The sequence below is a fragment of the Procambarus clarkii genome, chromosome 92, assembly GCF_040958095.1.
Source record: "Procambarus clarkii isolate CNS0578487 chromosome 92, FALCON_Pclarkii_2.0, whole genome shotgun sequence".
NCBI lineage: Eukaryota > Metazoa > Arthropoda > Malacostraca > Decapoda > Cambaridae > Procambarus > Procambarus clarkii.
Genome location: NC_091241.1, coordinates 5,923,140 through 5,947,169, shown reverse-complemented (window position 1 = coordinate 5,947,169; position 24,030 = coordinate 5,923,140). Strand labels below are relative to the sequence as shown.

At 55.8% G+C, this 24,030-nt stretch overlaps 3 protein-coding genes across 3 annotated transcripts in view; 2 read left to right on the top strand and 1 right to left on the bottom strand.

Moving 5' to 3' along the window:
• The window catches only part of LOC123775110 (uncharacterized), a 67,367-nt gene that overhangs the window by 8,786 nt on the left and 34,551 nt on the right, over window positions 1-24,030 (top strand). Inside the window, exon 2 of the mRNA XM_045769990.2 lies at window positions 22,601-22,734. Coding sequence (XP_045625946.2) covers window positions 22,714-22,734 — 21 coding nt within the window. The 5' untranslated portion in view covers window positions 22,601-22,713. The remainder of the gene's footprint in view (window positions 1-22,600; window positions 22,735-24,030) is intronic.
• On the top strand, window positions 8,642-10,074 carry LOC123774975 (uncharacterized). The gene is made up of 2 exons (XM_045769675.1): window positions 8,642-8,650; window positions 8,950-10,074. The coding sequence occupies exons 1-2, from the start codon at window positions 8,642-8,644 to the stop codon at window positions 10,072-10,074; spliced, it is 1,134 nt and encodes a 377-aa protein (XP_045625631.1).
• Window positions 13,410-16,717, bottom strand: LOC123774976 (uncharacterized). The gene is made up of 2 exons (XM_069319033.1): window positions 16,652-16,717; window positions 13,410-14,249 (listed from the first exon to the last, which is right to left on the bottom strand). The coding sequence occupies exons 1-2, from the start codon at window positions 16,715-16,717 to the stop codon at window positions 13,410-13,412; spliced, it is 906 nt and encodes a 301-aa protein (XP_069175134.1).

Genomic DNA, 24,030 nt, shown 5'->3' with positions numbered 1-24,030 from the left:
CCCAGGCCCGCTGCTGCTGCTGGCTTGGCCCCAGCCCCGCTGTTGCTGCTGCTGGCTTGGCCCCAGGCCCGCTGCTGCTGCTGCTGGCTTGGCCCCAGCCCCGCTGTTGCTGCTGCTGGCTTGGCCCCAGGCCCGCTGCTGCTGCTGGCTTGGCCCCAGGCCTGCTGCTGCTGGCTTGGCCCCAGCCCCGCTGCTGCTGCTGCTGGCTTGGCCCCAGGCCCGCTGCTGCTGCTGCTGGCTTGGCCCCAGGCCCGCTGCTGCTGCTGCTGGCTTGGCCCCAGGCCCGCTGCTGCTGGCTTGGCCCCAGCCCCGCTGCTCCTGCTGGCTTGGCCCCAGCCCTGCTGCTGCTGCTGCTGGCTTGGCCCCAGCCCCGCTGCTGCTGCTGCTGGCTTGGCCCCAGGCCCGCTGCTGCTGCTGCTGGCTTGGCCCCAGCCCTACTGCTCCTGCTGGCTTGGCCCCATGCCCGCTGCTGCTGCTGCTGGCTTGGCCCCAGGCCCGCTGCTGCTGCTGCTGGCTTGGCCCCAGCCCCGCTGCTGCTGCTGCTGGCTTGGCCCCAGCCCTGCTGCTCCTGCTGGCTTGGCCCCAGCCCCGCTGCTGCTCCTGCTGGCTTGGCCCCAGCCCCGCTGCTGCTGGCTTGGCCCCAGCCCCGCTGCTGCTGCTGGCTTGGCCCCAGCCCTGCTGCTCCTGCTGGCTTGGCCCCAGGCCCGCTGCTGCTGGCTTGGCCCCAGCCCTGCTGCTCCTGCTGGCTTGGCCCCAGCCCCGCTGCTGCTCCTGCTGGCTTGGCCCCAGCCCCGCTGCTGCTCCTGCTGGCTTGGCCCCAGCCCCGCTGCTGCTGGCTTGGCCCCAGCCCCGCTGCTGCTCCTGCTGGCTTGGCCCCAGCCCTGCTGCTCCTGCTGGCTTGGCCCCAGGCCCGCTGCTGCTGGCTTGGCCCCAGGCCCGCTGCTGCTGCTGCTGGCTTGGCCCCAGCCCTGCTGCTCCTGCTGGCTTGGCCCCAGCCCCGCTGCTGCTCCTGCTGGCTTGGCCCCAGCCCCGCTGTTGTTGCTGCTGGCTTGGCCCCAGGCCCGCTGCTGCTGCTGCTGGCTTGGCCCCAGGCCCGCTGCTGCTGCTGCTGGCTTGGCCCCAGCCCCGCTGCTGCTGCTGCTGGCTTGGCCCCAGCCCCGCTGCTCCTGCTGGCTTGGCCCGAGCCCCGCTGCTGCTGGCTTGGCCCCAGCCCCCCGCTGCTGCTGCTGGCTTGGCCCCAGCCCCGCTGCCTTACATTTTACCCATCTTTCCTAATCTAAGTTCTTCCAATTCCATTCCTGCCACTCACCTGACCTCTAAACCTTACATGTATCCCGCGCCACTCTCCCCCCTCTCACTCTCCCCCTCTCGCTTTCACACTCTCACTCTCCCCTCTCTCACTCTCCTTTATCCCCTCCCCCTCTCTCATTTATTTGTTTACTAGACGGGATACCCGGCGGTTCCCGGGTCTGTCTCCCTCTGAAATGTTGTTCCGTGTAATGTTCCGTGAATGTGTATCATGGGTTATAGCGAGCTGCGGGTTCCTTCCTTGTGGCCAGACCTCGTGTGTCGCCTTTACCCGGCTTGTTGTAGCACATCCCCAAGCCTTGTTCCAACACTGGCTTGCTGTAGCACATCTCCAAGCCTTGTTCCAACACTGGCTTGCTGTAGCACATCCCCAAGCCTCGTCCCAACACTGGCTTGCTGTAGCACATCTCCAAGCCTTGTTCCAACACTGGCTTGTTGTAGCACATCTCCAAGCCTTGTTCCAACACTGGCTTGTTGTGGCACATCTCCAAGCCTTGTTCCAACACTGGCTTGTTGTAGCACATCCCCAAGCCTTGTTCCAACACTGGCTTGCTGTGGCACATCTCCAAGCCTCGTCCCAACACTGGCTTGCTGTAGCACATCCCCAAGCCTCGTCCCAACACTGGCTTGCTGTAGCACATCCCCAAGCCTCGTCCCAACACTGGCTTGCTGTAGCACATCCCCAAGCCTCGTCCCAACACTGGCTTGCTGTAGCACATCCCCAAGCCTCGTCCCAACACTGGCTTGCTGTAGCACATCCCCAAGCCTCGTCCCAACACTGGCTTGCTGTAGCACATCCCCAAGCCTCGTCCCAACACTGGCTTGCTGTAGCACTTCCCCAAGCCTCGTCCCAACACTGGCTTGCTGTAGCACATCCCCAAGCCTCGTCCCAACACTGGCTTGCTGTAGCACATCCCCAAGCCTCGTCCCAACACTGGCTTGCTGTAGCACATCCCCAAGCCTCGTCCCAACACTGGCTTGCTGTAGCACATCCCCAAGCCTCGTCCCAACACTGGCTTGCTGTAGCACATCCCCAAGCCTCGTCCCAACACTGGCTTGCTGTAGCACATCCCCAACCCTCGTCCCAACACTGGCTTGCTGTAGCACATCCCCAAGCCTTGATCTATACCAAGAGTGCTAAAAGTCCTATCATTACCCCGAGCAACAACCCACCTCTCAGTGACTGGTTACTCTGGCCTCTGTGTTAAGAGGTTTGGTGTCCAGATTGTGTTAACAGTTTGGGCTACATTCGTCTTGCTAAGAAATATGAGTTGAGATTGATAGCGCTGTTGTGGACATGACAATGTTATATCCTCTCTCAACTGGTGACCCGGAAGAGCTTGAAGCTGATTATTCGACACACAGCCCTGAAGTTGTGATGGAGATGGATGGAGTTACGGTGTACCTCTCTCTCTCTTCACTCTATTTCTTTCCTTTCTATTCGTCAATCACAATATCTTACCCGAACAAGGGGACACAGGTGGAAACTTAGTACCCAACTGAGACACAGAGACATTAGAAAGATTTTTTTTTCATTGTCAGGGTCGTTAACAATGCATTATGGGTGATGTGGTGGAGGCTGACTCCATATATATTTTCAAATGAATATATGTAGCCCAATAGGCTCAGGAATCAGTTGAGAGGCGGGACCAAAGAGCCGAAGCTCAACCTCCGCAAGCACAACTAGATGAGTACCTCTTCTACTCCTCAACATCACCTTTCCTTACCACTATTATCTTCTCTCTCCCTTCCCTCTGTTCCCTCTTCTCTTCTCTCCCTCTTCTCTCCTCTCCCTCTCCTCTCCCTCTCCTGAGCACCTTTCTCCTTGCAAGATGACCGCCGAGAGTTGACCTTTTAAGCAACAAAAATAAGGTGTTGACCTTACGCTGTAAAGTTCTTTTTCTCAATTTGAACTTTCGTGAGCAAATAAAGTTGTCTGGTGGAGTTGACCACACCTTACACCACACTATCCTCCACGAAAATGTAGGTGTGGGTGTGGCCAAGCTGGTGGTGTGGGTGTGGCCAGGCTGGGGGTGTGGGTGTGGCCAGGCTGGTGGTGTGTGGCCAGGCTGGTGGTCTGGGTGTGGCCAGGCTGGTGGTGTGGGTGTGGCCAGGCTGGTGGTGTGGGTGTGGCCAGGCTGGTGGTGTGGGTGTGGCCAGGCTGGTGGTGTGTGTGTGTGGCCAGGCTGGTGGTGTGTGTGTGTGGCCAGGCTGGTGGTGTGGGTGTGGCCAGGCTGGTGGTGTGTGTGTGTGGCCAGGCTGGTGGTGTGGGTGTGGCCAGGCTGGTGGTGTGGGTGTGGCCAGGCTGGTGGTGTGGGTGTGGCCAGGCTGGTGGTGTGGGTGTGGCCAGGCTGGTGGTGTGGGTGTGGCCAGGCTGGGGGTGTGTGTGTGTGGCCAGGCTGGTGGTGTGGGTGTGGCCAGGCTGGTGGTGTGGGTGTGGCCAGGCTGGTGGTGTGTGGGTGTGGCCAGGCTGGTGGTGTGTGTGTGTGGCCAGGCTGGTGGTGTGGGTGTGGCCAGGCTGGTGGTGTGTGGGTGTGGCGAGGCTGGTGGTGTGTGGGTGTGGCCAGGCTGGTGGTGTGTGTGTGTGGCCAGGCTGGGGGTGTGGGTGTGTGGCCAGGCTGGTGGTGTGGGTGTGTGGCCAGGCTGGTGGTGTGTGTGTGTGGCCAGGCTGGTGGTGTGGGTGTGGCCAGGCTGGTGGTGTGTGGGTGTGGCCAGGCTGGTGGTGTGTGTGTGTGGCCAGGCTGGTGGTGTGTGTGTGTGGCCAGGCTGGTGGTGTGTGGGTGTGGCCAGGCTGGTGGTGTGTGGGTGTGGCCAGGCTGGTGGTGTGTGTGTGTGGCCAGGCTGGTGGTGTGTGGGTGTGGCCAGGCTGGTGGTGTGTGGGTGTGGCCAGGCTGGGGGTGTGTGTGTGTGGCCAGGCTGGGGGTGTGGGTGTGTGGCCAGGCTGGGGGTGTGGGTGTGGCCAGGCTGGCGGTGTGTGTGTGTGGCCAGGCTGGGGGTGTGGGTGTGTGGCCAGGCTGGGGGTGTGTGTGTGTGGCCAGGCTGGTGGTGTGGGTGTGGCCAGGCTGGTGGTGTGTGGGTGTGGCCAGGCTGGTGGTGTGTGGGTGTGGCCAGGCTGGGGGTGTGTGTGTGTGGCCAGGCTGGGGGTGTGGGTGTGTGGCCAGGCTGGTGGTGTGTGGGTGTGGCCAGGCTGGTGGTGTGTGGGTGTGGCCAGGCTGGTGGTGTGTGGGTGTGTGGCCAGGCTGGTGGTGTGAGTGTGTGGCCAGGCTGGTGGTGTGTGGGTGTGTGGCCAGGCTGGTGGTGTGAGTGTGTGGCCAGGCTGGTGGTGTGAGTGTGTGGCCAGGCTGGTGGTGTGTGGGTGTGTGGCCAGGCTGGGGGTGTGGGTGTGTGGCCAGGCTGGTGGTGCGTGGGTGTGTGGCCAGGCTGGGGGTGTGGGTGTGTGGCCAGGCTGGGGGTGTGGGTGTGTGGCCAGGCTGGGGGTGTGGGTGTGTGGCCAGGCTGGGGGTGTGGGTGTGGCCAGGCTGGTGGTGTGGGTGTGTGGCCAGGCTGGGGGTGTGGGTGTGTGGCCAGGCTGGGGGTGTGGGTGTGTGGCCAGGCTGGTGGTGTGGGTGTGGCCAGGCTGGTGGTGTGTGGGTGTGGCCAGGCTGGTGGTGTGTGGGTGTGGCCAGGCTGGGGGTGTGTGTGTGTGGCCAGGCTGGGGGTGTGGGTGTGTGGCCAGGCTGGTGGTGTGTGGGTGTGGCCAGGCTGGTGGTGTGTGGGTGTGGCCAGGCTGGTGGTGTGTGGGTGTGTGGCCAGGCTGGTGGTGTGAGTGTGTGGCCAGGCTGGTGGTGTGTGGGTGTGGCCAGGCTGGTGGTGTGTGGGTGTGTGGCCAGGCTGGTGGTGTGAGTGTGTGGCCAGGCTGGTGGTGTGTGGGTGTGTGGCCAGGCTGGTGGTGTGAGTGTGTGGCCAGGCTGGTGGTGTGTGGGTGTGTGGCCAGGCTGGTGGTGTGTGGGTGTGGCCAGGCTGGTGGTGTGTGGGTGTGTGGCCAGGCTGGTGGTGTGAGTGTGTGGCCAGGCTGGTGGTGTGTGGGTGTGTGGCCAGGCTGGTGGTGTGAGTGTGTGGCCAGGCTGGTGGTGTGTGGGTGTGTGGCCAGGCTGGGGGTGTGGGTGTGTGGCCAGGCTGGTGGTGCGTGGGTGTGTGGCCAGGCTGGGGGTGTGGGTGTGTGGCCAGGCTGGGGGTGTGGGTGTGTGGCCAGGCTGGGGGTGTGGGTGTGTGGCCAGGCTGGGGGTGTGGGTGTGGCCAGGCTGGTGGTGTGGGTGTGTGGCCAGGCTGGGGGTGTGGGTGTGTGGCCAGGCTGGGGGTGTGGGTGTGTGGCCAGGCTGGGGGTGTGGGTGTGTGGCCAGGCTGGGGGTGTGGGTGTGTGGCCAGGCTGGGGGTGTGGGTGTGTGGCCAGGCTGGGGGTGTGGGTGTGGCCAGGCTGGCGGTGTGTGTGTGTGGCCAGGCTGGGGGTGTGGGTGTGTGGCCAGGCTGGGGGTGTGTGTGTGTGGCCAGGCTGGTGGTGTGTGTGTGTGGCCAGGCTGGGGGTGTGGGTGTGTGGCCAGGCTGGGGGTGTGGGTGTGGCCAGGCTGGGGGTGTGTGTGTGTGGCCAGGCTGGTGGTGTGTGTGTGTGGCCAGGCTGGTGGTGTGTGTGTGTGTGGCCAGGCTGGGGGTGTGGGTGTGTGGCCAGGCTGGTGGTGTGTGTGTGTAGCCAGGCTGGTGGTGTGGGTGTGTGGCCAGGCTGGTGGTGTGTGTGTGTGTGGCCAGGCTGGTGGTGTGTGTGTGTGTGGCCAGGCTGGGGGTGTGGGTGTGTGGCCAGGCTGGTGGTGTGGGTGTGTGGCCAGGCTGGTGGTGTGGGTGTGTGGCCAGGCTGGTGGTGTGTGGGTGTGGCCAGGCTGGGGGTGTGTGTGTGTGGCCAGGCTGGGGGTGTGGGTGTGTGGCCAGGCTGGGGGTGTGGGTGTGGCCAGGCTGGTGGTGTGTGTGTGTGTGTGGCCAGGCTGGTGGTGTGGGTGTGTGTGGCCAGGCTGGTGGTGTGTGTGTGTGTGGCCAGGCTGGTGGTGTGTGTGTGTGGCCAGGCTGGTGGTGTGTGTGTGTGTGTGGCCAGGCTGGTGGTGTGTGTGTGTGGCCAGGCTGGTGGTGTGTGTGTGTGTGTGGCCAGGCTGGTGGTGTGTGTGTGTGGCCAGGCTGGTGGTGTGTGTGTGGCCAGGCTGGTGGTGTGGGTGTGGCCAGACTGGTGGTGTGTGTGTGTGGCCAGGCTGGTGGTGTGTGTGTGTGTGGCCAGGCTGGTGGTGTGGGTGTGGCCAGGCTGGTGGTGTGTGGGTGTGGCCAGGCTGGTGGTGTGTGTGTGGCCAGGCTGGTGGTGTGGGTGTGGCCAGGCTGGTGGTGTGTGGGTGTGTGGCCAGGCTGGTGGTGTGTGTGTGTGTGGCCAGGCTGGTGGTGTGTGTGTGGCCAGGCTGGTGGTGTGTGTTTGTGTGGCCAGGCTGGTGGTGTGTGTGTGTGTGGCCAGGCTGGTGGTGTGTGTGTGTGTGGCCAGGCTGGTGGTGTGGGTGTGGCCAGGCTGGGGGTGTGTGTGTGTGGCCAGGCTGGTGGTGTGGGTGTGGCCAGGCTGGTGGTGTGGGTGTGGCCAGGCTGGTGGTGTGTGGGTGTGGCCAGGCTGGTGGTGTGTGTGTGTGTGGCCAGGCTGGTGGTGTGGGTGTGGCCAGGCTGGTGGTGTGTGTGTGTGTGGCCAGGCTGGTGGTGTGTGTGTGTGTGGCCAGGCTGGTGGTGTCGGTGTGGCCAGGCTGGTGGTGTGTGTGTGTGTGGCCAGGCTGGTGGTGTGGGTGTGGCCAGGCTGGTGGTGTGTGTGTGTGTGGCCAGGCTGGTGGTGTGGGTGTGGCCAGGCTGGTGGTGTGTGGGTGTGTGGCCAGGCTGGTGGTGTGTGTGTGGCCAGGCTGGTGGTGTGTGTGTGGCCAGGCTGGTGGTGTGTGGGTGTGGCCAGGCTGGTGGTGTGTGTGTGGCCAGGCTGGTGGTGTGTGTGTGTGGCCAGGCTGGTGGTGTGGGTGTGGCCAGGCTGGTGGTGTGTGTGTGTGTGGCCAGGCTGGTGGTGTGTGTGTGTGGCCAGGCTGGTGGTGTGGGTGTGGCCAGGCTGGGGGTGTGGGTGTGTGGCCAGGCTGGTGGTGTGTGTGTGGCCAGGCTGGTGGTGTGTGGGTGTGTGGCCAGGCTGGGTGTGTGTGTGGGTGTGTGGCCAGGCTGGTGGTGTGTGGGTGTGGCCAGGCTGGTGGTGTGGGTGTGGCCAGGCTGGGGGTGTGTGGGTGTGGCCAGGCTGGTGGTGTGTGTGTGTGTGGCCAGGCTGGGGGTGTGGGTGTGTGGCCAGGCTGGGGGTGTGTGTGTGTGGCCAGGCTGGTGGTGTGGGTGTGGCCAGGCTGGTGGTGTGTGGGTGTGGCCAGGCTGGTGGTGTGGGTGTGGCCAGGCTGGGGGTGTGGGTGTGTGGCCAGGCTGGTGGTGTGGGTGTGGCCAGGCTGGTGATGTGGGTGTGGCCAGGCTTGGTGTGTGTGTGTGTGGCCAGGCTGGGGGTGTGTGGGTGTGGCCAGGCTGGGGGTGTGGGTGTGGCCAGGCTGGTGGTGTGTGTGTGTGGCCAAATTCTCAATTACCCTACGACACATATCTCACACTAATACCAACATCAGGATAAGATTGAGAATATAAATATGTCACATATTTATAATGTAAAATCAAACGGAATAAAACCTGATCCACAGAAAAAAAATTGAGATACAATTATATGAAAATAATGTTTAGTATAATATTTGTACGTGTCACGAAACCTGAGAGAGAACTCGAGGAATTTTTTAAGATATTTCCAAACGATTCTTCAAATTCTCTTAACTTTGGTTTTATTTCCAGAATTCTCTACCTTTACCCTTATAACATCCCCCGCTCTCTGTCTCTCTCTTTCTCTGTCTCTGTCTCTCTCTCTGTCTCTGTCTCTCTCTCTGTCTCTCTCTGTCTCTCTCTGTCTCTCTCTGTCTCTCTCTCTCTCTCTCTCTCTCTCTCTCTCTCTCTCTCTCTCTCTCTCTCTCTCTCTCTCTCTCTCTCTCTCTCTCTCTCTGTCTCTCTCTCTCTCTCTGTCTCTCTCTCTCTGTCTCTCTCTCTCTGTCTCTCTCTCTCTCTCTCTCTCTCTCTGTCTCTCTCTCTCTCTCTCTCTCTGTCTCTGTCTCTCTCTGTCTCTCTCTCTGTCTCTCTCTCTCTCCCACAATTCCATGGGGTAACTATGCCACTTTTGCTGGCTTTGATGCCATTCCTGGAGCATTGTTCTTAGGGCCACGCACTGGGGTTGTGGTTTATGGAGAAGGTATTTTAAACATTTTCAGGCTGTCACTAACATTGCCAGGCTGTCACTAACATTCTCAGACTGTCACTAACATTCTCAGGCTGTCACTAACATTCTCAGGCTGTCACTAACATTCTCAGGCTGTCACTAACATTCTCAGACTGTCACTAACATTCTCAGGCTGTCACTAACATTCTCAGGCTGTCACTAACATTCTCAGACTGTCACTAACATTCTCAGGCCGTCACTAACATTCTCAGGCTGTCACTAACATTCTCAGGCCGTCACTAACATTCTCAGGCCGTCACTAACATTCTCAGGCCGTCACCAACATTCTCAGGCTGTCACCAACATTCCCAGACTCTCACCAACATTCCCAGACCCTCACCAACATTCCCAGACCCTCACCAACATTCCCAGACCTTCACCAACATTCCCAGACCCTCACCAACAATCCCAGACCCTCACCAACATTCCCAGACCCTCACCAACATTCCCAGACCCTCACCAACATTCCCAGACCCTCACCAACATTCCCAGACTCTCACCAACATTCCCAGACCCTCACCAACATTCCCAGTCCCTCACCAACATTCCCAGCCCCTCACCAACATTCCCAGACCCTCACCAACATTCCCAGACCCTCACCAACATTCCCAGACCCTCACCAACATTCCCAGACCCTCACCAACATTCCCAGACTCTCGCCAACATTCCCAGACTCTCGCCAACATTCCCAGACCCTCACCAACATTCCCAGACTGTCACCAACATTCCCAGACCCTCACCAACATTCCCAGACCCTCGCCAACATTCCCAGACTCTCGCCAACATTCCCAGACCCTCACCAACATTCCCAGGCTGTCACCAACATTCCCAGACCCTCACCAACATTCCCAGACCCTCCCCAACATTCCCAGACCCTCACCAACATTCCCAGACTCTCACCAACATTCCCAGACTCTCACCAACATTCCCAGACCCTCACCAACATTCCCAGTCCCTCACCAACATTCCCAGACCCTCACCAACATTCCCAGGCCCTCACCAACATTTCCAGACCCTCACCAACATTCCCAGACCCTCACCAACATTCCCAGACCCTCACCAACATCCCCAGTCCCTCACCAACATTCCCAGACCCTCACCAACATTCCCAGTCCCTCAACATTCCCAGACCCTCACCAACATTCCCAGACCCTCACCAACATTCCCAGACCCTCACCAACATTCCCAGACCCTCACCAACATTCCCAGACCCTCACCAACATTCCCAGACCCTCACCAACATTCCCAGACCCTCACCAACATTCCCAGACCCTCACCAACATTCCCAGACCCTCACCAACATTCCCAGATCCTCACCAACATTCCCAGACCCTCACCAACATTCCCAGACTCTCACTAACATTCCGCACACTCCTTCTATCTTGAGGTTATCTTGAGATGATTTCGGGGCTTTAGTGTCCCCGCGGCCCGGTCCTCGACCAGGCCTCCACCCCCAGGAAGCAGCCCGTGACAGCTGACTAACACCCAGGTACCTATTTTACTGCAAGGTAACAGGGGCATAGGGTGAAAGAAACTCTGCCCATTGTTTCTCGCTGGCGCCTGGGATCGAACCCTGGACCACAGGATTACGAGTCCAGCGTGCTGTCCGCTCGGCCGACCGGCTCCTCGCTCACAGTTTCGTCTCTTTGTGTGTGTGTGTGTGTGTTTGTGTGTGTGTGTGTGTGTGTGTGTGTGTGTTTGTGTGTGTGTGTGTGTGTGTGTGTGTGTGTGTGTGTGTGAGTGTGTGTGTGTGTGTACTCACCTAATTGTGCTTGCGGGGGTTGAGCTCTGGCTCTTTGGTCCTGGAGCCGGTGTGTGTGTGTGTGTGTGTGTGTGTGTGTGTGTGTGTGTGTGTGTGTGTGTGTGTGTGTGTGTGTGTGTGTGTGTGTGTGTGTGTGTGTGTAGCTCCCAACAGCCTTTTCCTGGGGGGGTGTGTAAATAATAATATCCCACAGGTGAGTGTGTTAGAGCAGCCGGCAGGGTATATAACCCGGGCCGGGGTAATGTATCCCACTCGAATTTACACTAATTTGATTCCACTTGCACACACACACGAGACTGCTCCTTCAGTACTCGGATTTTCATTTGTAGCTGTGCGTCAACGGCATTCCCATTCCCGTGGCGCTCTTCCCTGCCTATTCCAACTGTGCGGGGTGTCCTTCCGTTCCCATTCCAACCTTGAGGCTCTGGCAGCACTGTTTTATGGGGGAGGAGGGGGGGAAGAGGTCCTTACTTCGGCGTCGCCTCCTCCCCCGGGGAGAATTTGAGCGGGAGAGTGTGGCGGTGGGAGACCTGAGGTCAGATTCACGAAAGCACTTACGAACCTGTACATCTTTTCTCAATCTTTGGCGGCTTTGTTTACAATTAGTAAACAGTTAATGAGCTCCGAAGCACCAGGAGGCTGTTTATAACAATAACAACAGTTGATTGGTAAAAGTTTTCATGCTTGTAAACTGTTTAATAAATGTAACCAAAGCCGTCAAAGATTGTGGAAAGATGTACAGCTTCGTAAGTGCTTGCGTAAGTTTCGTGAATCTGCCCCCTGGGGTCTTCCCCAGGTGGCGAGACGTGAGGGTGGGAGGCAGTGACTTATTTGTTCCTTGGGGAGAGTTTAGATTTCCTGAAAAGGCGACAGGAAGGAGAAACAGGATTGGCCCCTTGTCCTGCAGGTCGTCTCGCCATTAACACCACCAAGCTAAGGAGGACTGTAGGACGTTGTAGGGTTATGTCTTGAGGTTATCTTGAGATGATTTCGGGGACTTTAGTGTCCCCGCGGCACGGTCCTCGGCCAGGCCTCCACCCCCAGGAAGCAGCCCGTGACAGCTGACTAACACCCAGGTACCTATTTTACTGCTAGGTAACAGAGGCATAGGGTGAAAGAAACTCTGCCCATTGTTTCTCGCCGGCGCCCGGGATCGAACCCGGGACCACAGGATCACAAGTCCAGCGTGCTGTCCGCTCGGCCGACCGGCTCCCATGTGAGGGTGACCTTGATAAACGCCAGGAGTGGGTAAACAATTGATTGATGCATTTCAATCGCAATAAGTGTAAGGTAATGAAGATGGGAAAGGGAGAAATAAGACAGTTATTACACCATAAGAGGACTTAAGGCAACCACAGGCGTCGGAGAGGGAAAAAGGATTTAGAAGTGGCTATATTTCTAAAACTAACTCCCCGAGGTACACACAAACATGGTAACATCAGCAGCATATGCGACGCTGGCAATCATTTGAATGTTTAGAAACCTAAACCAGGAACCTTTCAAGATAATCTACACAGCCTTTGTTAAACCAATCCTGGAATATGCCTGGTATCCACCTTACCTACCGTGAGGTGCTTCCGGGGCTTAGCGTCCCCGCGGCCCGGTCGTCGACCAGGCCTCCACGCATTGTGAAACATAAGACCAGAACTGGAAAAGTACAAAGGTTTGCAAGTAGATTAGTGCCAGAGCTAAGAGGGATGATTTATGAATATATGTTGAGGAACTAGACCTGATAACCCTAGAGAAGAGAGGAGACATGATCGTAACATACAAGATACCTGGGGAATTAACAAGGTGGACAAGGACAGTCTCTTTAAAGTGAGAGAAAATAGAACGAGATATGAAAAGGTTGAAGCTGTAAACACAAACGAGCCGAAAAATGCAAGGAAGCACTAGGAGGCCTGGTCGGAGACCGGGCCTCAGGGATGCTGAGCCCTGAAATGATCGCAAGGTAAAGGTAAGCACTCGTACCCTTTACGAGTCAATAAGTGAAATGTTCTGAAAGAAGTTATGGAAGCCACCTCCACCATCAACGCTTAAACCAGATGCAACAAAGAATTCAAACAAGAATAACTAAAGTGATAGACCTCACCTTCCTGTAGTTAGTGATAGGCAAATTACACCCCTCCCCCCCCCCCCCCCGTGCCCTCCCCCCCCGTGCCCTCCCCCCCCCCCGTGCCCTCCCCCCTCCCCTTTGCCCCCCCCTCCCCCCCCCCTCTGGGTGCCTCAAACACGAGGCCAATCACAACTTGCCTTAAGAAGCCGGTGTCAGCCAGCATAATACCAGATCGAGGCTCAAGTGTCAGCCAGTCAGAACATTAGAACAAGGCTGAGTGTCAGCCAATCAACGGAGGGCTTCCAGTTCAATCCCCCAAAGGCGCGCGAAACAGTCGAGCGAATGGTGAGAGACACGACTCGCAGAGACACTCGGGCGCGCTGTCCTTAAGGGCGCACCGGCATTACAATAATGAACGAGACTCGACCTTACGGCGTGAGGTGGCGACGCTGGTTCATGCCGCACAGAGGGAGGAGGCTCCCGGGCCATGAATAGAGTGCGTCCAGAGAGTCACTGACATATAGGCCTCACTGAGACGCCAATGAATACTCGATCCTGCCGCCGGCTGCTTGTAAGCACCCGGCCTGATCTGAGGGCCTTTCATACATCTCCTTTCATATCATACATCTCCTTTCACAAACGCCCCACCGGCTGGTTTTGGACCACCGAGTTAAAGTCTTCTTTTTGGTGGTGGGGGGCGGCTTTCATTGGGAAGTGTGGAGCCCGGTAGACTCTGCCACCAACCACCAATTTCTGAAACCGGTTGCAAAGAATAGGTTTTCGAAAGCTATTGACTAGCTTTTAAGCTAGTTCCATGCGGCACTCCTGTGGTTACTGTGGGGGGCGGGGAAGGTGGCTGGTGGATGGATATTTAGGGAGTGGGAAGTGGATCTGTGGCTTGGTTGGTGAGTGGTTCAGGCTGTGGGTGCAGGCTGTGGGTGTAGACTGTGGGTGTAAGGTGAGTGTGCAGGCTGTGGGTGCAGGCTGTGGGTGCAGGCTGTGGGTGCAGGCTGAGGGTGCAGGCTGTGGGTGCAGGCTGTGGGTGCAGGCGTGTGCCGCTCTGATTCAGTCAATATCGAGAGGAAATTCTCCAACAAAACGGAAGCCATCTCACCGGAGGCGCCTGGAGGTGGTGTTGACGGGTGCTCCGTCACCCTGGGGGTGAACACCGCGCCTGGAGGTGGTGTTGGCGGGTGCTCCGTCACCCTGGGGGTGAACACCACGCCTGGAGGTGGTGTTGACGGGTGCTCCGTCACCCTAGGGGTGAACACCGCGCCTGGAGGTGGTGTTGACGGGTGCTCCGTCACCCTGGGGGTGAACACCACGCCTGGAGGTGGTGTTGACGGGTGCTCCGTCACCCTGGGGGTGAACACCACGCCTGGAGGTGGTGTTGACGGGTGCTCCGTCACCCTGGGAGTGAACACCACGCCTGGAGGTGGTGTTAACGGGTGCTCCGTCACCCTGGGGGTGAACACCACGCCTGGAGGTGGTGTTGACGGGTGCTCCGTCACCCTAGGGGTGAACACCACGCCTGGAGGTGGTGTTGACAGGTGCTCCGTCACCCTGGGGGTGAACACCACGCCTGGAGGTGGTGTTGACAGGTGCTCCGTCACCCTAGGGGTGAACACCACGCCTGGAGGTGGTGTTGGCGGTGCTCCGTCACCCTGGGGATGAACACCGCGCCTGGAGGTGGTGTTGACGGGTGCTCCGTCACCCTGGGGATGAACACCGCGCCTGGAGGTGGTGTTGTGCTCCTGTGGGAAAGTCTCCCAGTAATGAATATTTTGTCATACGCCAATGGACAGGAAAATTATCATTATGCAAATAACTTTCTTCAAGTTGAAGATGTATTTAAGTTAGTAATCTTGCTCTCTAAAGTCTCCCTGGACCCGTCACTCACAGTCTTGTGGGTGTGGGGCACTGTGGGCACGCCGTCATGCCCTCCTCACCCATTAATGGTCCGGGAGGGTATTATGGGCACCACTGTCGCTAGACCCTTATCTTGAGATGATTTCGGGGCTTTAGTGTCCCCCCGCGGCCCGGTCCTCGACCAGGCCTCCACCCCCCATGAAGCAGCCCCTGACAGCTGACTAACACCCCAGGTACCTATTTTACTGCTAGGTAACAGGGGCATAGGGTGAAAGAAACTCTGCCCATTGTTTCTCGCCGGTGCCCGGGATCGACCCCGGGACCCAGGATCGACCCCGGGACCCAGGATCGACCCCGGGACCCAGGATCGACCCCGGGACCCAGGATCGACCCCGGGACCCAGGATCGACCTTGGGACCCAGGATCGACCTTGGGACCCAGGATCGACCCCGGGACCCAGGATCGACCTTGGGACCCAGGATCGACCCCGGGACCCAGGATCGACCCCGGGACCCAGGATCGACCCCGGGACCCAGGATCGACCCCGGGACCCAGGATCGACCCCGGGACCCAGGATCGACCCCGGGACCCAGGATCGACCCCGGGACCACAGGATCACAAGTCCAGTGTGCTGCCCGCTCGGCCGACCGTGCATAATTACGCTCACCACCACCCACATTTTACGCCATGTTTTATCGTACGTTCCGGCGACGAAGGTATTATTATTTCTCGTGTCTCTCCCTCTCTCCATTCATGTCTTCGTGTGCGTGTTGGTGCGTTGTCAACCATCACATGACAACCCGCAGGGCGACCACACCACTCATTAGAAAGTGAAGGGACGACGACGTTTCGGTCCGTCCTGGACCATTCTTAAGTCGATTGTGTCATTGACACGATTGTGTGTCAAGTCACACAATCGACTTGAGAATGGTGGCTGTTGTTGTTGTAAGATTCGCTACCTGGAACAAAAAGATCCAAGTAGCACGGGCTATGGTGAGCCCATTCTTGAGAATGGTCCAGGACGGACAGAAAACGTCGTCATCCCTTCACTTTCTGGTGTGTGGTCTGGTCAACATACTTCAGCCACGTTATTGTGACTTCTCGCCTGCGACCAGTAGGTTCCAAAGGGGCCCCTGGCCTTGGGCAGGTTCCAAAGGGGCCCCTGGCCTTGGGCAGGCTCCAAAGGGGCCCCTGGCCTTGGGCAGGCTCCAAAGGGGCCCCTGGCCTTGGGCTGCTCCACTATGAACACTTGACCATTACGGGAGCCGGTCGGCCGAGCGGACAGCACGCTGGACCTGTAATCCTGTGGTCCCGGGTTCGATCCCGGGCGCCGGCGAGAAACAATGGGCAGAGTTTCTTTCACCCTATGCCCCTGTTACCTAGCAGTAAAATAGGTACCTGGGTGTTAGTCAGCTGTCACGGGCTGCTTCCTGGGGGTGGAGACCTGGTCGAGGACCGGGCCGCGGGGACACTAAAGCCCCGAAATCATCTCAAGATAACCTCAAGATTCCACTTGATCCATTAATTCTGACTCTTTGTTTCCCTTGGGTATGACCGTGCCAGGTTCAGTTCGGGGTGCCACCCCCAGTGCCATGGGGCTCTTATTGACCGGTCTTTCATGCAGTATTGTATCAAAAGATAACAGGGATCTCGATTTGTGGCTCCACTTACCAGATAACTCAATAGTGGTAGGATCTCTTGATTGTTTCAAGTGTAGGTTATACATATATATGAATGAAATAGGTGGGGATGTAAATAGGAGCTCCCACGTATGAGTCAATAGGGCCTCCTGCAGTTTCCTTGATTCTTATCTTGTTCGTACTACCAGCAACATTTAAGAACGTAATGGTTACTGGCCACAGCGTTACTGAAGCTCACACACGAGTCCAACTCTCACTCCACGGGGTCATTAAGACAGCATCACACACTGTGGGTGCAGACTGTGGGTGCAGGCTGTGGGTGCAGACTGTGGGAGCAGGCTGTGGGTGCAGACTGTGGGAGCAGGCTGTGGGTGCACCCACAACCTGCACCCTCAGGGTCGAGGCCCCCGCAGGAACAACCCCCCCCCCCCCCTCCTCCTCCTCCGCCCACAAAACCCAACAGCCTTGAGAAGGCGGTCTTAACAACAGTGTCGCAGGCTACAACTGTGCCGCCACCACAACTGTGCCGCCACCACAACTGTGCCGCCGCCACCACAACTGTGCCGCCACCACAACTGTGCCGCCAGCACCTCGCCAGTAATATATTCATGCAGGCAGCCCGGGGAAAATCCCTCACCGTTTTACACCTTTATATCGCTGTGATTCCTCTTTTGCAACACAGTTTTATAATTGTGTCTTCTCTTGACAGTCATCTGAGCGTGTCGACTGAACGAAGGTCATAGGGCCAGCTTCATCAAGCAGTTACGCATTTTCCGAAAATGTTCGTTCTTGGCGGTTAATTCGTGATTCAACAAACTGTTTAAGAACGCAGATATTTCTAAGAACACGGCTCCAGGAGCCAGATTCACGAAACAGTTACGCAAGCACTTACGAACCTATGCATCTTTTCTCAATCTTTGGCGGCTTTGTTTACAATTATTAAACAGTTAATGGTTGTCAATTGTTTTTGAAAATATAGGCCAACAAAATAAATAATTAATGGAAAATCAAATATTTAATACTAAGTCAATGAATTTTAATTAAGAAAATCTAATTAAGAAGTATAATCTAACTTTTTCCTGTACTTGTCATATCTCTAAATTGTATCTCTGTGAACCGCAGCAGAACACTTTCATGTGTGGTAGTGAGGTTAAGTGCATGTTGTTGTTGTTCTTGTTTTAGATTTATCATATGGGAGCCGGTCGGCCGAGCGGACAGCACGCTGGACTTGTGATCCTGTGGTCCTGGGTTCGATCCCAGGCGCCGGCGAGAAACAATGGGCAGCGTTTCTTTCACCCTATGCCCCTGTTACCTAGCAGTAAAATAGGTACCTGGGTGTTAGTCAGCTGTCACGGGCTGCTTCCTGGGGGTGGAGGCCTGGTCGAGGACCGGGCCGCGGGGACACTAAAAAAAAGCCCCGAAATCATCTCAAGATAACCTCAAGATATTATCTACTATGAACGAAGTGTCCATGCAGCACGGGCTATGGTGAGCCCGTAAGTAAGTGTATCACTGCACCATGGTTACTACACCCTTGACAGCACCTCACCAACCAGCAAGTATACTTTAGTCTCGGAATATGTTCAGGAATAAAGTAAAAATCTCAATGTGTATATATACACATGAAGTACACATTTTTGGTGTATATTCCTCCGTTATTTCCAGCTACAAACACACCGCTATTAACCCTGGACGCGGTTCCCCCAACACTAAACCACTCTGGAGAGTTATGAAAGGCTTAAGAACATAAGAACAAAGGCAACTGCAGAAGGCCTATTGGCCCATACGAGGCAGCTCCTATTTATAACCACCCAATCCCACTCATATACTTGTCCAACCCACGCTTGAAACAATCGAGGGACCCCACCTCCAGCACGTTACGCGGTAATTACGCGACAATCGACTTGAGAATGGTCCAGGACGGACCGAAACGTCGTCGTCCCTTCAATTTCTAGTGTGTGGTCTGGTCAACATACTTCAGCCACGTTATTGTGACTCATCGCCTGCAATTGGTTCCACAAATGAAACTTTCACAGGAGTTTGCTGGTTAATCAATATACTTTACTCCTGGATGTTATTGAGGACTAAATCAACTCTGTACACTGAAAAGCTGAGTAAACCTCTTGATGAATGTGTTAATTGGTTTTGTTTACGTAAACTAGCTGATATATAAGACGTGTGTCATTGGTCAGTTGTGTAGCTGAGCCAGTAACGTCATTGGTCAGTTGTGTAGCTGAACCAGTAACGTCATTGGTCAGTTGTCTAGCTGAGCCAGTAACGTCATTGGTCAGTTATCTAACTGAACCAGTAACGTCATTGGTCAGTTGTGTAGCTGAGCCAGTAACGTCATTGGTCAGTTATCTAACTGAACCAGTAACGTCATTGGTCAGTTGTGTAGCTGAGCCAGTAACGTCATTGGTCAGTTGTGTAGCTGAGCCAGTAACGTCATTGGTCAGTTGTGTAGCTGAGCCAGTAACGTCATTGGTCACTTGTTTAGCTGAGCCAGTAACGTCATTGGTCAGTTATCTAACTGAACCAGTAACGTCATTGGTCAGTTGTCTAGCTGAGCCAGTAACGTCATTGGTCAGTTATCTAACTGAACCAGTAACGTCCTTGGTCAAGACGATCAGATTAACAATGTCACCTTCACTCTTGCTGGCTAAATACCAAACAGTAGTGACCATCAAGAAGCAAGTGAGCCAATACAACATTCCTAAACAAATCGTAAGATCACCTTGATGAATGTGGTGTAGGGAGGTCTTCTCACACGCAGTTCCTAAGACCCATCGTAGCACCGCCACTTAGAAGAAATGCACGACGCTTAGTGAATACCTGAAGTGTTCCAAGTGTTCCTAGTGTTCCAAGACTGTTATATGCGGTAATGACCAAATTACACATCAGAAAATGAGGCGACCGCGACGTTTCGGTCCCTCCTGGACCATTATAAAGTCTGAAAATGGTCCAGGAAGGACCGAAACGTCGTCGTCGCTTCATCTTCTGGTGTGTGGTTTGTGTCTTATCTTCAGACACGTTGTGACTCGTCGTCTGCACTGTTGCAGGTGTGCAGCAGGTGTGGTGATGAGGCTTCCCTCACCTCAACACACCAACCCCTAGCCAGCACAATTGTTCCACCCTAACACCTCCAAACCTCCATAATTTTAAAACGAAACAAATTTTTAATTTCGTCTTTCAAAAACCAATAAAATATATATATATATATACATATATATAACTATATTTTCCTTGGATATACAGAATTTCGTATTAAACAATATTCACAAAACACGTCCTTTAATACGGAGAGTAAATACGGTGTAATACGCTGTAGTGTAATACAAGAAATACAAGGTAAATACAGTAGAAAAAATCTATTCTTCCCAAACATATTTTGTATAAATATATTTGTGCCCACATGTTCCAAATTTCTTTTAAAATTTACGAATGTTATATATACCAACATTGTTTACATTATCTCACGTAACAATGTTAAATGAGGTCAAATTAAGGTAACAAGCAGAGATCTGTTACGATAACTTGTACAGTGAAAAACGTCCGTTGACCCAAGTCACTGTGAGCCCCCCAGGTGATCACTGTAAGTGAAACAGTGCAAGCCGCACTGTAAGGGTTAAGACAGAGAGTAAGATGTCGGGTACTAGTCGTAAGTTCTGAGCTGGTGTGTGGGAGGGCAGGTGTGTGGGAGGGTAGGTGTGTGGGAGGGCAGGTGTGTGGGAGGGTAGGTGTGTGGGAGGGTAGGTGTGTGGGAGGGCAGGTGTGTGAGAGGCATGAAGGCTGGCTGAGATCGAGAGGATTGGCGCCGGTGGCGACGCCGATTATGCTAAAACCTTCAGAAGCTAATTGATTATTCCTTCGCCATTATCGTCTTACGAGCCAAGTATGTAACAAGGGAGAGATTATCACCCTCGGCGCCGCCCTGCTCCACCTTGTGACTCTAGGCCCGGGGCTCTAGGCCCGGGGCTCTAGGCCCGGGGCTCTTGTTCCGGGGCTCTAGGCCCGGGGCTCTTGTTCCGGGGCTCTGGGCCCGGGGCTCTGGGCCCGGGGCTCTTGTTTCGGGGCTCTGGGCCCGGGGCTCTGGGCCCGGGGCTCTGGGCCCGGGGCTCTACGCCTCCAGGATAACTAACTCTCCTGAGAACGGCTCGGCTTACTCGACAGGATCTGTGTATTATCTGTGAGACGCGAGATCTTCTTTAATGGTGTTGGTAGTATGGGAACCAGCGGCTGGCACCAGCGGCTGACACCAGCGGCTGGCACCAGCGGCTGGCACCAGCGGCTGACACCAGCGGCTGGCACCAGCGGCTGACACCAGTGGCTGGCACCAGCGGCTGGCACCAGCGGCTGGCACCAGCGGCTGACACCAGCGGCTGGCACCAGCGGCTGACACCAGCGGCTGACACCAGCGGCTGGCACCAGCGGCTGGCACCAGCGGCTGACACCAGTGGCTGGCACCAGCGGCTGACACCAGCGGCTGACACCAGCGGCTGGCACCAGCGGTTGACACCAGCGGCTGGCACCAGCGGTTGATACCAGCGGCTGACACCAGCGGCTGACACCAGCGGCTGGCACCAGCGGCTGACACCAGCGGCTGACACCAGCGGCTGACACCAGCGGTTGGCACCAGCGGTTGACACCAGCGGCTGACACCAGCGGCTGGCACCAGCGGCTGACACCAGCGGCTGACACCAGCGGCTGGCACCAGCGGTTGGCACCAGCGGCTGGCACCAGCGGTTGACACCAGCGGCTGACACCAGCGGCTGACACCAGCGGCTGGCACCAGCGGCTGACACCAGCGGCTGGCACCAGCGGCTGACACCAGCGGCTGGCACCAGCGGCTGACACCAACGGCTGACACCAGCGGCTGGCACCAGCGGCTGGTGAACGCCGCATTTTGTCGTATACTTTACCTTAGGCCAAAAATCGTCGTACTAGGAAATGAAAACGGCTCGCGAAGTTGACATATTCTCCCGTTTTCTGTTTTGGGTCCTCTGGTAGGTTAGGATAGGGGGGGGACTTGAGTACAACAGTTTCCTGACGTTGGGACACCTTAGGAAGACGGGCTGTTGCTCCTGATATAAAAGATAGCAACATTAAACGTTAAATAAATAACTAACTCTTGCCTTGTTCCATTGTTCACGCGTTGTTCACCAGCCGGCCACCCTGCACACTGGAACACATTTTATACATTGTATAATGTATTTTATTGGATCAATACTGAGGAATTGAACTTAGGCCTCTGGTTACCCCAGATGTTCTTCATTGTGTATAATACACCTACATTAAGTCTTATACGTGAATACTTCAGTAATATCATGCCATAATGTAACTATGCATAAAGTTCTGCAAGTTCAATCACAGAACACTTACGTAATGTTCTACTATATGTGCCTTATATCACAAAGTTTTCACATGTGGCTATATATATATTGGGTAGATGAATAGAGGCAGTACAACGGGATCGAACCCATGTGGCTGGAGCAGTCGGTAGTGCGTGTCCCAGAGATGACATGGGGGCGCAGGATCGATCCCCTCGTATAGTATTCAAATAATCTCTTTCGTGTTTCATGCTTCATTGTCTAGCCTGGTCACCGGTAGGCCTATTATGACAACATTAGGCCTAGTACTATATATTTGTGTAAAGTCTTATTAATTTTTCACGATTTTTAGTGCGTTATTTTATATTAAATTGATACATATTATTCAGCTAGGAAGATACATGTGATGGAGATACATGTCTCCATCACTTTCCATCTTCCTCTCCTCCCTCTATCTTACCCCCTAGGTCCCTTGCTCTGTCTCACGTCCTCCTGGGTCCCTCTTGTTGTTGTTATAGATTCAGCTACTCGGAACAAGTCCCAAGTAGCACGGGCTATGGTGAGCCCGTAGTGGACTTACCTGGCACTGGAGCGGTGCCCCGGCTGGGTCCCTCCCTTCCCTCTCTCTATATATATCCCCCCCCCCCTGGATCCCTCCCACTTATCTCCCTCAAGCGCCGCCCCTGTCACCTATCTCCTCCACCCCCCAACACCGCCCCCGCCACACTAGAAGGCCCTCCACCGCGGGATAATGTAATCTGGCGGGACACTAGCTCAGCTCGCGGGGGGGGGGGGGGTTACAGGGATTAACGACCCCATTAGAGAGATTGTTGTAATGAGGAAGAGGTCAGGAGGCACTCGCCCTCTTCTAGGTCATCGCCGTGGTATGTAGACCCGTATGAGACCAAATATATACCTGTATGATGTGTTATACATATCTATATGATGTGGTATACATACCAGTATGGTGTGGTATGCATACCTATATGACAGGCAAATTTGTCAGCCCTGCTACTTATGCCAGTGGAGTTGCTAAGCTCTTGCAGAGATGATTCCCCTCTAAGTGCTCTGGAGGGAACTAGAGGCCGAGGACCACTTGACAAAGGGGGAAGGGGGTGGGGGGGGGGGTTCAGAGCACATCCTGGTTAAGAAATAAACAACCATTAATGCGATAAAAAGTGCTTGGAGATTCCAGCGAATTGTTTCCCGCCAGTAATGGCGGACACGCGGCCTGGGTGTAGCCCTCATGCGCCTTTGTCTTACCGGCAGAACCGCAGCTGTGGACGCGAGGCCGGGCAGGCAGGTTGACCGCGAGCAAGAGACCTGGTGTAGGTGAGAGTGACGCCGCCCTCTTGACCACACCCACGGTCCTGCCAGCAGCCATGAGGAGCCTCGTCTTGATGGTGAGTCTTAGATCTTCTATTTGCAACGTTTAAATTCATTTTTTTTTCCTGTTTTGTATTTTCTACAGTGTGACAATGTCTCTTCTGGGTTTATCGAGTCATGTAGAGCTTCATTGTCTTAGCTTCTCTTGTGTATTAAACAGCAAGTGTTGGACAGTTACTGTAGTTCAGTCGTTGTGTGTGTGCGTGTGCGTGTGTGTGCGCGTGTGCGTGTGTGTGCGTGCGTGAGGGTAGAGGACAGGGTCCAGTTTTTGCTCAGCCTCTGGTCACATAGTCAACAGGTGCTAATGCTGATATTACTCTGGGTGTGGCCTGGTGTAGGGTAGTGTAATGATCTCTCTGGTGTCATCTACACACTTCAGTGCTTATCTTGAGGTTATCTTGAGATGATTTCGGGGCTTTAGTGTCCCCGCGGCCCGGTCCTCGACCAGGCCTCCATCCCCAGGAAGCAACCCGTGACAGCTGACTAACACCCAGGTACCTATTTTACTGCTAGGTAACAGGGGCATAAGGTGAAAGAAACTCTGCCCATTGTTTCTCGCCGGCGCCTGGGATCGAACCCAGGACCACAGGATCACAAGTCCAGCGTGCTGGCCGCTCGGCCGACCGGCTCCTGGGTACACCTCTACATGGTGCTGGTGAGTAGTGAGGTGTTATCCTTTCCTGTCCCCGTGTGTGTTGTGAGGCTAATGTGTTGTGTGTTGAGGTTGGAGCATGATTGGAAGTGTGTGTGTGACACTGGTGCCTTGAGTGGCATCTGTGTCACTTGTGCCACAGGTGGAGTGCCACTCTTCACCTGAGTGTTGAGTGAGAGGACTGTTTTATCAAAGTTATCTGCTGGCAAGTTGGCAGATACTACAGCAGGCAAGTAGACAGACAAGTCAGCAGACACGCCAGCAGCAGACAAGCCAGCAGACAAGCCAGCAGACACGCCAGCAGACACGCCAGCAGACAAGCCAGCAGACACGCCAGCAGACACGCCAGCAGACACGCCAGCAGACACGCCAGCAGACAAGCCAGCAGACACGCCAGCAGACACGCCAGCAGACACGCCAGCAGACACGCCAGCAGACACGCCAGCAGACAAGCCAGCAGACACGCCAGCAGACACGCCAGCAGACAAGCCAGCAGACACGCCAGCAGACACGCCAGCAGACACGCCAGCAGACACGCCAGCAGACACGCCAGCAGGCGGGCAATCCATCAGTGATAATACAAGGCAAGAAGCCCCATCGACCGTTCGTCTCCAGATGCCTTTCTGAGTGGAGAAAATGATGGTGATTGGAGATTGTAATC

Bases quoted from the DNA above. Each gene is read 5' to 3' on its own strand.
- LOC123774976 (XM_069319033.1), bottom strand. From the start codon at position 16,717: ATGACTGTCAAGAGAAGACACAATTATAAAACTGTGTTGCAAAAGAGG. The intron at 14,250-16,651 runs GTGTAAAACGGT...ACTTTCCCACAG, and splicing joins GGAATCACAGCGATATAAAG to GAGCACAACACCACCTCCAG.